This window comes from Haemaphysalis longicornis, unplaced genomic scaffold (genome assembly GCF_048455015.1).
Source record: "Haemaphysalis longicornis isolate Haplotype H1 unplaced genomic scaffold, Haemaphysalis longicornis Haplotype H1 scaffold_1, whole genome shotgun sequence".
In the NCBI taxonomy this organism is placed as follows: Eukaryota; Metazoa; Arthropoda; class Arachnida; order Ixodida; family Ixodidae; genus Haemaphysalis; species Haemaphysalis longicornis.
In genome coordinates this window covers 362,630,828-362,647,971 of record NW_027526203.1, presented here as the reverse complement: position 1 = coordinate 362,647,971, position 17,144 = coordinate 362,630,828, and the positions used below count along the sequence as shown (strand labels likewise).

General features: G+C 46.2%; 1 protein-coding gene across 1 annotated transcript in view; it reads left to right on the top strand.

Moving 5' to 3' along the window:
- Tg (Transglutaminase) overlaps positions 1-17,144 on the top strand; it is a gene marked incomplete in the record, with an annotated part of 73,910 nt that overhangs the window by 41,404 nt on the left and 15,362 nt on the right. The window contains 4 exon segments of the mRNA XM_077686211.1: positions 2,025-2,190; positions 2,305-2,384; positions 4,586-4,731; positions 13,381-13,525. Coding sequence (XP_077542337.1) covers positions 2,025-2,190; positions 2,305-2,384; positions 4,586-4,731; positions 13,381-13,525 — 537 coding nt within the window.

Here is a 17,144-nt window from a genome sequence, read left to right as displayed (position 1 = left end):
ATATATATATATATATATATATATATATATATATATATATATATATATATATATATATATATATATATATATTGTGTTCCGAGTAGGAAGAGTCACCCGCCAGGCAAGGTGGCCGTGGTATGAGCGAGAGACAAATTCTCGTCTTCCTCCTTGTTCCCCGTCAGCGCTAGGCGCATAGCCGGCACGGCGCGGGCACATAGCCCCATATATAGCGAGTCAGGACGGGAAATGAGGGGTTCGTTGAATGATAACAGAAATAAGGGTGGGCAGTCAAGAAAGGCATGGAAAGCAAAAGGGAAAATGTGGTAGGTCATTTTTATTCTTCTTAAAGCAGATAAATATTTTTAAAGAAAGTGGAGAAAAAATGCCCGCTGGGTGAGATCCGAACCCACGACATTCAGAATACGAATTGCACCAGACGCTGAAACTAGACGCTAAAACTGAATACGTTTATGGGGCATTGAAAATACTGCTTTTTCCCAATTAAAGCTGTGCAATTTTAAAGACAAAAGTATGTAATTAGGCCATATATGAAGGAACACATAAGCCCTTATGTTGTCCTAGAGACTATTTAAAGCAACCACCAAGTGTCATGACTCTCTGGCAACTTTGTGACTTGTGTAAGAAGTGTTACGTTGTGAACTGTGCAAATACTTACTCTATTCCTCCTCTAGAAACTAAGTTTTTCCGATTTTAAGCACGGCCATCCCTTCATGACCCGTGAACACGATGGATACGCAGTGGGCGTCGCGTGAAGGACGTGGTTCTTTGCATTTTTTTGTAATTCCCTATGAGGAACACGAGTGGGAATTGCTCTCTTGCATAGTGATGGTGGAACCAAATTCTAAACCATGAAGATGATAATAATATGCAGTGCTCATTATGATGGTGATGAACCATCGACGGATCCAGGATCTCTGTCATGCTCGCCTACGATTTTCCCAATGACCTATCGAAAAACGCCTCGGATAGCTGAAGACAAGGACTCCGGTTATAAACTGCCGTTCTGTTTTCTGCATTTACTGTTGATCAGGCAAACATTTTCGTGTCTTGGAATCTTGAGCCATTCCGAGCAAGGGAATTGAGAGAGCAATTTGTTGACGACTACGAACATCATTATCGCCTTCTGTTCTCATGCACTGTGGTGATTTTTTTTTTCGGGAGGCCTTCTGTCACTTTCTGCAGCAAACGACTTTTTAATAAGGGTAAGACCCTGTTCATAGTAAAGTAAGCCCTGGTTTCGTTTTTATGGCGTATTCTTGAAGCCATATACAAGTATTTGTCAAATTCACCAAGTTTCTCTATTTACTTTGATCATGATACGAACGTCGTCCACTGTCCAGTAACCCTTCCTAATCCAACCTATTCTTCGAGTTGATGAAGTTTTAGACATTAATTTAATGTAATATCACTTTGATAAATTATTTACGTACGGTGCGCAGTGCGCGTAAAAATGCATCATTCTTTAGCTTTCTGGTGCCAACATTTGTTGTGGATTAGGATTCTGCTCATGTTTTTATCATTTATCAGGATCTCAGCGCTTCCAAATTCGGTGCACAATTTATCGAGCTATATGCTCGACCGTCTTTCAGCAACGTTATAGTTACGCCATTGTCTCCTGCTGTTCTTCCTTTGCACACAACTCACAGCTACGTCTGGGAGCTGTGTGCAAGCTACGTCTGGGACATCAACTTCAACAATGTTCGTCTTGTTAGAAGCCTACCTTTACTGTGCGTAAAATATTTCCTACATTTGGACCATCTCGACGGTGTTAATGACTAAATTAACGTTTTCATGAGCAGCTGCATTAAAGTAGAATTGCTGAGACTTCAGTCGTACTCGGTGACGTACCTATAACAATGCACCCACTCCAAAAGAAACTATAGCGATAACGCGCCACTGTGTCTCATATCTGCCTTATCTTCTGGCGTTGCTGTAGCAACAAGACATATATTCAAATCTCCTGGTTTCAAGTTGAAACATAAACAAAGCCGACCTCTATTTACTTCGTTGCCTCGAGACAGGTATCTTCAGCTGTGGACCCGCCAGTGTGAAAGCCATCAGGAGTGGGGAACTTACCAGGCCATACGATGGCACATTCGTGTTCGCCGAAGTGAACGCCGACCAAGCCTACTGGCGCTACGACAGCCCTCAGAAACCGCTCAAGCTGCTTCGCAAATGCACGGACAAGTAGGCTTTTTTGTGTCCTTTGTTGCTCTCACTTGACCGGTGTTCGCAACAATTGCTGTCAATCTATGACATCATTTTGTGTAACGAACAACAACTTCATGATTTCCTTTCCAGGATTGGGCAGTTCATAAGCACCAAGGCCGTTGGCGCCTGGAAAAGGGAGGACGTCACCCATGAGTACAAATTCGAAGAAGGTACGTTTAAAGGCAAGGCTGACGTCGAATGACCCCGGCGTTGACACGAACGGTATAAAAACCCAAGAAAGGCTAGGAGTGAACCAGAACATGCCAGCCGTGTATAAGAGGGTATTAATGATTACCAAATTAATTGTATTTTAAAAATGAGCGGTATTAAGGTGAATTAGGATAGATTAGGCCGCATCGAAATGAATTAAAACGAATTGACAGCGAATAAGATTAAACAGAATAATGATTGAATATTGACTTAAAATAATTATTGCTAAGGCGGTATAAGGATGAATTATGGTGGATTCAGATTAATTAAGGGGGTATTACGGTGAATTAAGATCGAATTTAACTTAACAGAGATTCGCTGCAGGGAAAATTTTCACCTGTTGAAAACCCTATTTCCGTATAGTCTCTCTAAAAAGACTGCAATATACAAAAAATATAATTGCTGAATTACGCGTGTGGCGAACTGCGCAGAAACAACCAGCTGCGACAGCGATTGGGCTCGAACATTATAATCCAGACAGCTGAGCACACGTGAGCTTTCGCCACCCAAAGCACCCGTCGCCACCGCCGCCCACGTCCTCGTCGTCTTCGGCGCGACGGACTCTTGGCGCGTCGGTCGCTAAAGTGTTCCCCTTCCCCTCCTCCCGTAGATCCGGAGGCCGTTGTGATGCCCACATTATGTGTTTAGTTTGTGCGCCTAGTGGAAGGCTTGGCGCGGGAGTTGAGATTATGAAGGCCTGGCTGTCGAATGTCGAAAGTGAAAGTCTCTCGGGCTGTCTCTAAATGACGCTGTATAGGCCAACGTAAGCCGGCATGAGAGGACGGCGGGTAGCGTCATGGGGAACACAAACACGTGAATGCAGGACAAGAGGTCCTGGCTCACTGAGACGAAGTTTTCGGTGCGCTGGCGACGAAGCCCGGGCCGTATTTGCTAGAAGACACGGCGGAGATCAGCCAAGTAATTGACAGCGTCTGAAGACCCATTCGCAGGCGCAGGTGTGGGGAAATCGCCTGGGAGACGAAGTGGGAAATCGTACACCAATTAAGGTGATGTGCATCTCAGATCAGTCTTGAAAGCCGAGCGTAGTCTGAGTAGGACTAGGGGAAGGTGGTCGGCCCAATGTTCTCGTTGCTCGTACGTGATGAGAGCTGACTTGAATTGTCGGTGCAGACGTTGTACCATCCCACTGGTAGACAGATGCTAGGAGGTCGTGTGGATGTGGCGTACTCCCAAGATGGCAGCGAGAGCGCTGGACAGAGACAATTGGGACTGTCGCCCACGATCAGTGGTGACGACAACAGGGCAGCCGAAATGGGACATCCAATGAGCGACAAATGCTGGGGCGACTGTTTCCTCTGGTGATATTCGGGACCGGAATCGCCTCAGGCCAGGGTGTGGAGCGTTCCGTGCACGTAAGCACGCAGACGGCACCTCGGGACGGAGGCAGAGGGCCGACCAGGTTAATGTGCACGTTCGTGAAATGGGTGTCCGGTGGCTTAAATTGCGAGACAAGAATAACCGTGTGCCTCGTTACCTTGACGCGTTGGCACTACACGAAGGTACGTTCCCACCGGCGGGCATCGACATTCGTGGTGGGCCAGAACCACCGGGCTGCGACGAGATGCTGGGTTGCTCATATGTCAGGGTGCCTCTTTCTGTGAATAGCGTCAAAAACGGCGCGACGAAACGTCAGTGGGACGTAGGTTCGGGAGGCGCCGGTTGATGTTTCATAAGTGATGGTGCCTGAGGTAAACGCCAGTGTAACATCCATGAAAGTCGTAAGCCGTAAGCAATCCGAAATGGAATGGTGCCAGATTTAGGGACAGTCACGTGTGGTTTAATTGAACAAAAAAAATCGTTCTTAATGCCATAACATTTACGATAATATTCTTAGGGGTCGTACATGTGGCCTTGTACTGTCAATTGTTTTTCATGGGTGGCGCAGAAAAGGTTACAGTTTTCTATCATAAGATACGTTTTCCTTTTTTTTATATTCCTCGCGTGTAGGGTTATTGTGTCACACCACAACACCAGAAAAGAAGACTTGATTGCGCAACCGTACGAGCTAAGGCAGCTCAGCTTGACAAGCTGCAACGTGCAGGAGACGTACAGCATAGTTGTGCCAAACTTTTTATTAACGGCCAGCGTCCAAATTTATCGTCACACCCCCTTAAGCGTCTGCTGAATTTTACATCCCCAGGTACCAAGGAAGAGAGGGATGTGGTGCTGAAGGCTCTGAGGGAGAACAACCATGCCTACGCGCGTTACTACCTTAACGACCATTTGGATGATGTCTGCTTCACCATTGAACCACTGAAGGACGTGCTCATCGGGTCTTCGATTACGGTACGTTAGTCCTGTGCACATGTTGTGATAGTGAACGCCGTGCCTTTTATGAGCCAACACTCCATTAAAGAGACATGCAACACTTTTTGCAACTTTTTTGAAGATCTGAGATGCTTTCACAGCGTAGACAACAAGCCCACCCAGTACTTGGATTAGGGTATCACAAAGTAACCGAGAAAAATATTACTGCTCTGCGCCCATCAAATAACTTTGCGGGCGCCACGTGTGTCCCCATGCCATTCTTAAGGCTAGTAGGCCAGAGCCGCCGACGGGGCCGCGCCTGTGGCTGCGAGGGCGCGCCGAGCCTCACGGGCTCGCCCCTCCCGCCGGCGGATGCACCGACCTTCCGTTTCCGCGAGCACCCTCCTCCTCCCTCCAGGAGACTCCTTTCTCCCGATGACTTCTCTTGGGCCTTTCTGCGCTCATCACCGCACAGTCGCACGCTCAGACGGCTTAGCGAACTGGTCAGACGCAGTTCCCGCCCAAGCTCGGGACAAACACTTCCGCTGTACATACATAGTGGGTCTAGGCCCACTCGTCACAAGGTCATCCGTCATATGCCAACTCGTCATAGGTAACTTTGTCAGGAATGCCAACTTAATTGTCATAGGGCATTTCGTACGAAGAATTCCCGTGTCACCGGAATAATAGTCACAAGGAAAACTCGCATTAATAGCTTGTTTTGGAATGTCAAAGCAATGTTTCCGCTTGCTACATGTCTCCTCTATAAAAAAGAACATGGAGGTGAGCGAGTGTGCACCAAGGCTTTTGACGTAGGAAGTTAGGTGAATAAGCCGCCACACCGCGTTAATGTATTGGAATAATAATTGCATTGAAATTTGTATTACATGACACGCAGAAAAAGTAAGAAATCTGGTACAAACGAACAGGTTGTGCATGGCGTTAATGACGTTTATAGCACTCGGTTAATGCATCAGCTCAGAAGCGGATGTTCCGGGAAATATTGCAAAGCGTGTTGACTGGGGCTCCACTGAGGGCCACAAGGGGTGACGTGGTTGTTTTTGACCTAATTTGACCGTAGCCCATTTTTTCTGGCCCTTTCCAGCCAGCGTTTTGTTTACAATGTCGCGGATCAACGAAATCCAAGCGCCAAAAAGGCATTCTCCCAAATGGACATATTTTATGTGCGCAAATTTCCATGGCGAAACTGCTCTGATATCACAGCCCTGCATCCAAACACAAGTGCAGAACGCGTTGATTTCTAGCCCCCCCCCCTTTCCCTCATCCCACACGGAAAAAGCGCTTCAGCCGCGTTTAAAGGGTTTAAAGCCGCGTTTACATGAGCAGGTCACACCATCGCCTGGTCATAAAGACCTCACCACACCCTCCTTAATTACAGCTGTAACAAGAGTACCAATATCGAAACCAGCTAGGTACCAACCTCAACGCCCATGTACGATCAGCGCTACAAATACAGGTCGATTTGACCTCTACGCCTCCCCCCCTCTATACACACACACACACACACACACACACACACACACACACACACACACACACACACACACACACACACACACACACACACACACACACACACACACACACACACACACACACACGCACACGCACACGCACACGTACACACACACACACGCGCACGCACGCACACGCACACACACAAAACAGCGCTCAGGGCGTTATGCACAAGTTTAGGTCGCACAGACGTCTCCATAGACACCCCCCCCCCACACACACACAGTTGTCACGAGTTTGCCATTGTCGAAACCAGCCTCAGACTCGTTTTCAATGCCACTTTCCGGTCAGTCTGAATCAAGGCCTTTGTTAACACTATCGCGGTGCAACTAAATCCATGCGACGAAAAGGCCCCTTGCCCGAGAGTTCCTATCTCGAGATGGCATCGAACCGAAAGGCTGTTGTGACCAGTTGGCCTATGACGAGTTCTCCGGTGACGAGTGGGCTTGTGACGAGTGGGCTCGCTCCCATCCCTACTGTACATTTGGTCCGCGGATTAAAGCTCACTTTGTCGACTTAACCTCTGAGCGCATTCTTGACATTCTTGGCGTATTTTTGGTGAGCCGATCGAACCCTCAGCGACGTACTCCTGAGGCCGCGAAGTGGATTGCGTCGTTTGCTCTCGTGTTCTAGCTTGCTAGCCGGATATTACAGCCTATCTGTATTCGACACCTCCATTAAACTTGCTCAAAGGATTTTTCTCTATTTCTTAGTCTCAGCATTGCTTGCTAGTTCAAATGTCGTCATTCAAGCAAGTTCGCGGCTATTAGCGGGCTTTCTTTCCGTTGCAGCAATGAACGCATTCGATATCCACTAAAAAAAAATCGGAACAAAAGCAACGCCGAAGCTGCAAGGCGCATCTGCTGCATCCACGGAGCAAGAGTATTTTATTCTTGCTCCGTGGCTGGAACGAGCAAATAACGCAGTATCGCGCTGTGCTTGTGATGACTACAGCTTTCGCAGTGCTTCCAGGCACGAAGGCTGGAGGTGAATCAGCGATGTTGCAGGGTTCCTTCAGAACGACGTGGAAAGCATAGGAAGCTACCATATGCTTGTATAAAAGCGACTCTGCAACACTTCCGATAAACACCCCTTCCTTTCGCCTCTGGAAGCATTGTGGAAGCTGTAGTTATCGCCAGCACGGAGCGGCACTGCGTGATTTGCTCGTCGCCCAAGATCCGCCTTCTGTTTCTGCTTTGCTTCAGTGGCTATTTTTTTAAAAGTGGCCATTGAGTGCGTTAGTTGCTGCAACTGAAAGGAAGCCGGCCAATGGCCGCTACATCGCTCTAATGACGTAATTCGAACGCTCGAAGAACGCCAAGACTGGGAAAGAGAAGAAAAAGCTCTTGAGCCAGTTTCTAAGATATATGTTATGGGCATAGCGGAGCAATTTTAAGCTGCAGGTACTTTGTGACCCCCTACTCTAAGTACTCGATGTATTTGTAGACTGCGTTCTGAAAGCATTTAAGATTTATAAAAAAAAAGGTTGGAAAAAGTGTTGCAGGGCTTCTCTAACTGGTTGTTCAAGAAATTGGCCCCGTATCTTCTTGCTTCACTGCAAATGTCGTCGCAAGACGACAGTCGTCTGCCGCCCCATCCACGTATCTCCTCCGCCACCATCCCTCACGCTCGTCCCCTCCCGGAGGCTTTCGCTACTCTCGTGATGAATTGAATGGAGTTCAATTCAGTCTTATCGCCTTCGCATGACTCGCTCACCATCTGCTGGTAACCTTTCTCTTTATCGCTTGTTTCTTGTTCTGCCTGGAACAAAACGAGGGGGAGATCTGTGCTTTTTGTGCGATCTTTATCTCGCACCCCGCACGCGTTGTTAGAGGAGGAACAAGAAACAAGCGATAAAGAAAAGGATGCGCCCTGTGTCAACAGATTGTGCTTTTATCTCGCACGAGGAGGGTCTCCGCATACGGAAAAACATTACCGTGTGGGTGGACTCGGTACCGGGACCCGCGGGCGGCATCGGAAACGAGGGCGCCCACGCCTGGGCGAGCGACGAAGGAAGCATCCGCTCCGACCCATCGCACCCTGTTTCCCAAGCACGGCACGACCCTGCGGACGGCAGCCAAGCAAGAGAGCAGGCCGAAGCTCCGCGCCGACACACCCACGACCGTCACCGGGGAGGGCTTCCCATTAGGGCCCCAGTCCTGGTACACAAGCTAAAGAGCCAGGGCTGCTTTCAGGCTGCCCTCTCGGAAGACGTGCTCGCAAGGTGTGGGGCATACGTTCCCGCCTCTCAGTAGACCTGAAGAAAACCCTCGAGAACCTCACCGACACCACCATCGTAACCTTGCTCTCGTGTAACTCAGCGACGAGGCACGACAATGTGCCACACGCTGTGGAAGTGCTTAGGGCTCGCGGAGGAGAGAAAACCTCATCTTTTACCGAACATCAAGACTCTCCAGGAGTGTTTCCAGGAGTGTTTGTTTCATCGCCTCCTCTGGGCCGGGCGCTCCCAAACAAGACCGCAATGTCCTTGTAGACTTTTTTGCAGGTACCACCAAGATGCACAAGGGAATGTAAACGCCATCACCTCCTGTACCGCTTTCCCCAGCCCTGGCTAGACCTTGAGTCAACCCTTCTGAATAGTAATAAGAATATAGTAATAATGACAATAGTGATAATAATCAGCCTGCTCAGGTCCACTGCAGGACGAAGGCCTCTCCCATTGACATCCAAGCGTTCCTGTCCTGCGCTGCTAGAGTCCACAGTTTACCCCAGAATTTCGTTACTTCATCCCTCCATCGGTACAATGGCTTTCCCCTCCACCCATCTCGTGGTATCCACTCAGCTACCTTAATTGTCCACCGGCTGTCGGTTCGTCTCACTACATGGCCACCATTTCTTTTCCTTTATTTGAACTATGATATCTTCTACTCTAGTTTGTTCTCTGATCCACAAAGCCCGTTTCCTGTCCCTGAGTGTTACTCCTAACATTATACGTTCCATGGCCCGTTGAGCCGACCTAAGTTTGCTTTCTAGATGTTTAGTAAGGCGCCAAGTTTCAGCTCCGTGTATCATAATCGGTAGTATGCACTGGTTGTAGATTTTTCTTTTGAGTGACAGAAGTAGCTTACTTTTCGTTGTTTTGGAGTGCTTTCCGGGTGCTTGGGAGTGCTTGGGAGCGCTTGTCGAATAATAATAATCAATCTGTTTAATATAGTGCCCAGGTACAGCCGTAGCCTTTATTCCGGCGCACTTAAAAAAAAGAAAGACGACGACACACAAATACGTCCACACGTGAGAAAAACAGCAACAAAATACAAGCGAATAAAACAAAATACTGAAACGGAGAAATTAAAGGTCATCCAAACAAAATCAATGATTTTAGTGCACCAAAGTTGGAACCATCACCAAACGATAAAGCACAGCTGTGATAAAAATTTGAGAAAGCAAACGAGTAGGTATACACGAGTAGGCACAGTAAATCAAACGCGAGCAAGAAAATGACCCGCCGCGGTGGCTCAGTGGCTAAGGCGTTGCGCTGCTAAGCACGAGGTCGTGGGTTCGATTCCCGGCCGCGGCGGCCGCTTTTCTGATGGCGGCGAAAAGCAAAAACGCCCGTGTGTACGAGATTTCGGCGCACGATAAAGATCCCCAGGTGGTCAAAATTAACCCGGAGCCCTCCACTACGGCGCGCCTCATCGCCTGCGTTGCGTCGGCGCGTTAAACCCCTCAATCAATCAATCAGCAAGAAAACGGAAATGGGACAATGAAGATAGATTTTGATGTGGGCGGAACCAAGTCAGAGTGAGACAGTAGTCAAAAGTTCGCACACGAAAGACTGAAGTGGTGTGTGGAACAGGTCAATATTATGCGAGTAGAGATTGTATGATTCTTGAAGGGGGTACAAAGAGCAGTTTCGATTGCATGTTTTACGGGTACGAAGTATATGGGACATCCGGGTAAGTTTGCACTGTACTGTAAGGTTTACATTTGCAAGCAGGTCCGAACAAGAAATAATCCAGTGAACAGGTTTAAATAGAAAATGAGCTCAGCTCTGATTCGTCTTGCCCTCTAACATTTGACAGGGTTAGAAATAGAAAATAAATCAGTACCATTGTCACTGTGCGGGAGAAGCGATGTTTGTAGATAAATATGAACTTATTTTGCACTTTGTCAATGATATTAGTGTTCTACTGGCACGTGCCGTTCCGAACTGCCGAGGCATATCGTAAAGCAGGGTGGTCAACAGAAAATAAAGCTTCAGTAGTGAGACAGGGTTGCTGAATTCCTTTGAAATTCTGCAGACAAACCCCAAGCGGTGAAGGGCGCACTTACAAATACTATTAACATGAGCAGAATAGTTTAGCCCTCCGTCAAAAACCACTCCAAGATCAGAAATTTTCGACACACGCGGTAGCGGAACACCTTTCACAACGTATGGATAAATGATGGGGTATGTTGACGATTGATACGCCAAAACCTTCGTTTTAGTGCCACTCAGAGCAAGTTTGTTTTCGGAGCACCAGTTGCTAAAAGCATCAACATCGGATTGAAGAGCCATGCAAAGTTGAACGCTGGTAACTTCTTTAATTTCGATGCATCAGCATACAACAGAAAATAATATGCATATTTCATTTTATTATACGTAATAATATAGATATACATGTACATTATAACACATACTAATTATTATTATTATTATTATTATTATTATTATTATTATTATTATTATTATTATTATTATTATTATTATTATTATTATTATTATTATTATTATTATTATTATTATTTATACGTGTGTTTTTGTTTCCGGTGCGCCAGCACAAAGGCTCCCCGGGCTGTTCCTGGGCCCGAAAATAATTGATTGATTGATTGATTGATTGATTGATTGATTGATTGATTGATTGATTGATTGATTAATTGATTGATTGATTGATTGATTGATTATTTCGCACGAGCTGTAGCCGTTCTGCGCCATTCTGAGGCGTTTTTTTTTCTCTTGTTATCTTGTTATCTCAGCCCAACGGTATTCTTATCTAAAATAACGCTTGAACTACCGTTTAAGTACCTACATTTTGCCTCAAATGTGCGAAAGGCTTCCTTTCCCCAAAAGAATAGAGACAGGTATGGCTTACGCCAGCAGTTTTGGATGTTGGCAATGGTTCTGCCTATCTTTTTTAACAATTTGATTCAACTTTTGGGCGGACGGCTGAATCTAGGATGGACGGACGGACGGACAGACAGACAAGCAGAACAAAACTTTCGCGTTTCAGTAGTGTAAGAAAGGCTATAGTGTTTAAAGAAGCAAGACGTTATCACCAGAGTCTCGCATGTAACTACAGCGCACGTGTTTGAAGTCTCACTGACGGGCTAAGGTTAGCACAGTATGTGGGTTAGTGAGGCTTTTTAAACTGAAATTCTTTTTGATGAGTTGGATTCTGGGACCATTAAAATGTTTCTCTGCGGAATAATGGCAGTTTTAGTGTAACTATAGCATTTATCTTAGCTCTTTAGATTTCTTGGCGCTTCGAGTTACGCCTTTGGTGTTTTCTTGCGTATGTCTCACCTGTTGGTTTTCTTTATTTCATATCGTTATTTCAAGGCCAAGGCCTTAAGTGCTTCATTCTTCGAAAAACCGCCGTTGTTGTTGTTGTCCGGTCAAGAAGATGACAGCCGATCTAAAGAGTAAATAAAAACGCACGTGTCCTTCGGTGGAATTTGAACCGGAGTCTCCACAATGGCATCTCGATGCGTTACCCCTTTCACGTTGCCGGCGGTAGAACAAAAGTTGTCGCTGTTGTTGTTTCTTTCTTCGTGGCACGTACAGGGTGGTGCGACGATAAATGGAACACTTTAAAAAAAATTTCCTGAGCTAACCGCCGCTCTGTTCGCGCTCAAACTTGCCACGAAGGTCGCATTTTGTGGTCTATATTGTTTGATACCGGGAACAACGATGGTACTTACCTGTGTGATCTGAAAATAAGTAAAAACAATTTTCGCCTATGGGAAAATGGCGGCTGATTTGGACGTGCGAGCCAGCGCAAGTTGATGTTGGAACGACGGAACCACCTGGTGTATGCAGAGCGAAACGCACATTCGGGATTCACGGTGTGGAGGAGCCAAATGGTGCAGCAGACGATCAGAAAATGCACCTAGGAATGAGCTAGCAGACGATCAGAAAACCCGGTTTTCGGGTTCGCACGTCCAAATCAGCCGCCATTTTCCCATAGGCGAAAATTGTTTTTTTTTTTTATGATTTTCAGGATAAACAGGTAAGTACCGTCGTTGTTCCTGGTATCAAACAAAATCGACCACAAAATGCGACGCTCATTTGAAGTTTGAACGCGAACAAAGCGGCGGTTCGCTCAGGAAAATTTTTTAAAGTGTTCCAATTATCGTGGCAACACCCTGTATACTCACTTTGGGGAATTAGCCCGTAATCAGGAGCTTTGAGCTGCTAATGTGCCGGGTTCACACAACTCATAAAAATATTAATTTGTAACGTAAAATTTGTAGAATAGTGCGTTCCGCGTGACACCTGAACGTGATGGCACGTGATTAGAACAGCTGCACACCAGCCGTGCATATTCAATGGAAGCTGTGGCGTGTGCCAGTCTGCTTGCTGACGTTATTCGCACCGTGAGGCACAAACGCGAAAGCAAAGGAGGTGCAAACACGTTCTCGCAGAAGGGGAGTCGGTCGAATTAATTCGCGCAAGAAGCGAAGAAAGAGACGTGAATACGATTAGCAGCAAAAAAGTTGTTGATAAGCATCACCGGGCTTTCGCCTTCGACGCACGTAAGCAGACTTAAGTGCCCCGTGAAATTTTGGCTTAAGACATCACAGTTAGCTTGAAAAGCAAGACAGAATAGAAAATAATTTCGCTCATAAAGACTGTAATCTAAGTCAGAGTGAAACCCCCGATGTAGATGCATTGGAATGACAGGAATAAATTGTGCTTACTCCATTAAAGTACTTGAAATAACATTGACGTACGTTGACCAATAACACCGCCGAAAGAACGATAGCACTCAAAAATTTAATCTGCGTTAGTACATCATGCAATTGAAACGCCATGGCATGCGGACATTGTGCAGAGCCTCAGCGATACCATACTTTTCCTCCGACAATACCAAGCTCGTAAAGCCAACTGCCAGCGATGTACATCTTCTCCTCATACCTGGCTGCTTGCAGGTTCGAGCAAAATGTTGCAACAAGAGCCGGAGCAAGAATTACTCTTGCAAAGTCAATCTTCGAATAGAAACGATGTCGTACACCGGAATCACGAAGAGGGTCCTCAGGCACCAACAGTTCAACCTTAACCTGCATCCGACCGTCGGTGAGTGACCGCACTTTCACGTTCCCTTCCCTCCGTTCGGCACGTCAGCAGTGATGCCCTCTCAAGGGAATCCGGAAGGGGGGGAGGGGGGTGGGGAGGTGGTCCACCATTACCTCCTGTATTTTTTCAATGCCATAGGCATCACCCGCTTTACAATGGGAGTGAATGGGACGCCTGTTTCGCCCACATGTAAGGTGGGGCCCCGAGCTTAACCGGGATCACCCAATGCCACCTAGAAACCCGACCGTAACTGAATTCGAGAGCGGCTGGTGCCTGGTTGCCAAGGCAACCGATCATAGAGTTCCTTACTATATACACTAGAAAGGAATCTGGAGCTAGCGTGTATGTGGCTCATATCAAGGCCATCTGTGTCGTCATGGCCGCCATTATATCATACGCTCGCCTTAGTTTTGTCATTGGCTTGGATTGAAATGTTTTAGTGGTCATATATTCGAACACAGTCCCACAAAAACGCAAACAACGGTGTGTTATTATATACAGGGTGACCCAGCTACCATGCACCAAGATTTAAAAAAAGAGCAATTGCCTTACTCGAAGGAAACCTAGTGCATAATGTTTCTAGTGCAGTGTACTAGTGGGCAGTAATTCTTTCGTTAATGAGATGTAGATAATTAATTTTAATTAATTATCTAACTCGACAAATACTGTCCTAATTGTCAAGGTGTCAATGAGGCACTTGTGGGTACGGACGAGAGGAATCTAACTGCGGTATTTTCAGCGACGAACTAATTACGTACTCATTTATTCTGACTGATAAGGAAACCCCGCGAAATATAAAAAATACCACATGACGGCGCTCCCACCTGCATCGGAAAGTAGCGCCCTCGAACAACGTTTCTCCGAGTTAGCCAGAATGAAATAAATGAAAGAAAGAAAGAAAGAAAGAAAGAAAGAAAGAAAGAAAGAAAGAAAGAAAAAAAGAAAAAATCGCGAACGAGTGTTTGCTTTATCTGCCTCATCTGCCCCAGCGGAAGCAACGCGTCGCGTATAATGCTATTTCAAAATGAGGTGTGATAGCGGTTATCTTAGCGTAGGTCGAGTGCACCAATGGTTCGTTTTTTCGCCTCAGAACCTGTCCCAACAAAAAAGAATTGACAAAATCAGCTCGAAAGTTTAAAGGGTCGTTTTGCATTGCCCCAGTCGCAATGCGTTTTTCCTTGCTTTGGGAGCGGCAAATGGCAATAAGAGAAAAGCCTCAAAGATTTATCAGTCGTGGAAGTTTGCCGGTAAACCCAACGCATCGACCATCATCAGAAATTATGAAATCTTGAGACAAACCGGCTCTTTTCAACAACAGCGGCAGAGGACTCCGTCTGTGAGTACAAGCCTACGCACGGATGTTCTTGCATTTATGGCTGCAAACCCTCAAGCTAGCGTGCGAGACGTGGCCGCCCAGGCACCAATTTCCAAGTCGACAGTCTGGAGGATTCTGGAGGACTCGGACTTTCACCCGTACCACGTTAGCCTGCACCAATGCTTGGAAGACAGGGACTTTCAGAATCGTCTGGATGTTTCAAATTGGATCCTCACAAAATCTGGAGTCACCAGACTTTCTTAGCAACGTAATATGGACAGATAAAGCCAATTTTTCTAGAAACGGCCAGGTAAATCTGCACAATGAACACTATTGGAGCGACTCCAATCCACACTGGGGAAAGCGCACTCGGCACCAGTACCAGTGGTCATTTAATGTGTGGTGCGGAATTTACGCCGGTACTATAATAGGCCCAATCTTCTTCGACCAGACGTTGACTGGAAAGCGGTACGTGAACGAAATCCTGGAAGGAACTTTCCAAGCACAATGGATTGGACGGCACGGGCCAGTAAATTGGCCGGCTAGGTCACCCGATCTTTCTCCACTGGATTTCTTTCTTTGGGGCTATGTGAAAGATCGTGTTTACACGACCGAGACGAAGACATCTGATGAGCTCAAGGCCAAGATAACGGATGTCTGCAGCACAATTCCTCCGTCCACCATCAAGAAAGCCACTGAAGATGTGATTAAGCGGGCTCAGTACTGCGTAGCTGCAGAAGGAGACCTGTTCGAACACGCCCTCTAGGAGGTAGCGAACAACAACCAGAGCAAACGAATGCACCAGTTATTAAGAAACACTAAAATCTGATGTATTGCTTTGTTTTGTGCAGGCCTCCCTATGGCCAAATCGGCACGTTTTTAAGTGGTATGCATTAAATTTATTCAACACAATGTTTTTGCTTTTTCTATAGAGTGTACGTGGGTGGATTCCCCGTCTGTTTATTTTGTTTTATTTTTGTCGTAAAAGTGTTTTACAGCACGCATACCCGAAAAATAAGGCCCTCATTGTAATTTGGCTTTGGGCTGAAGCATGTTACTGCCACGAAATATTTGCGCGCGTGCACTGTTTCTATGTGGTGGGAGAAGAGCCGGGATAAATATTGTATGTCTATTTCATTGCTTTTCGCGTTTCCACTTTGGTTACAGCATCGCGTCGACTGCTTTAGCGAGGGCCTTCTTTTATCAAGAGGATCTCGGCCGTAAGAAAGAGAAGAGCAGTGCATTATTGATAGTAACAAACCGCTCCTAAGCCGCCAAAACTTGGTGTTACTGCACCTTTGGTGTTACTGCACCTTCCATGCCACTATCAAGGGGATGCGCTGTCCTTTCGGGAATGTGACAGGCAAAGCAGTTGCTTTCAATTAGCTAGTTCGAGGGCGCTACTTTACGATGCAGGTGGGAGCGCCGTCACGTGGTATTTTTCATATTTCGCGGGGTTTCTTTATCAGTCAGAATAAATGAATACGCAATTAGTTCGTCGCTGAAAATACCGCAGTTAGATTCCTCTCGTTCGTACCCACAAGTGCCTCATTGACACCTTGATGATTAGGACAGTATTTGTCGAGTTAGATAATTAATTAATATTAATTATCTAAATCTCATTAACAAAAAAATTACTGCCCAGTAGTACACTGCACTAGAAACATTATGTACTAGGTTTCCTTCGAGTAAGGCAATTGCTCTTTTTTTAAATCTTGGTGCATGATAGCTGGGACACCCTGTATAAGTGGAAAATAAAAAGGCTGGTTTTAAAGCCAAGGGAAAAGGAAGTAAAGCGTATGTTTGCCGCGACGCTTCTGCCTACTATTCTCCAGGCCGAACTGGTAGCCAACAACAATGCCAATATGCGAGGGGAAACTCATTAAAGACTGTTATTTTATTAATTTTATCATTATTTCAAGTAATAGGTTGTTTGAAGAGCTTGGAAATGTTTTTGAGCATGCCTATGAAAACGTCGGCTTCGTGGTGAATCGGTGCACCGACTTGTCAGCTATACAGCAAAACTTGTTGCTGAGCGAGTTGGTTCATACTTGAAAAATAAAAAAGAAAAAGTGGCGTTGAACAGTCGTGGACGAAGACAAGACAAGACAGATGCAGGCGCCCGTATCTGTCGTATCTTGTCTTCGTCGAAATACGTTTGGTTTGGTTTTTGTTTTAGATGCGACGGCATCTCATTCACTCGCCTTGTCCCTCCATACGGCGTTGTTGTCCGTCCACACCCCTCCCCCTACACTGTAGGGGGAAAAAATAGTTAGCGGCGCCCGGTTTCGATCCCACGACCCT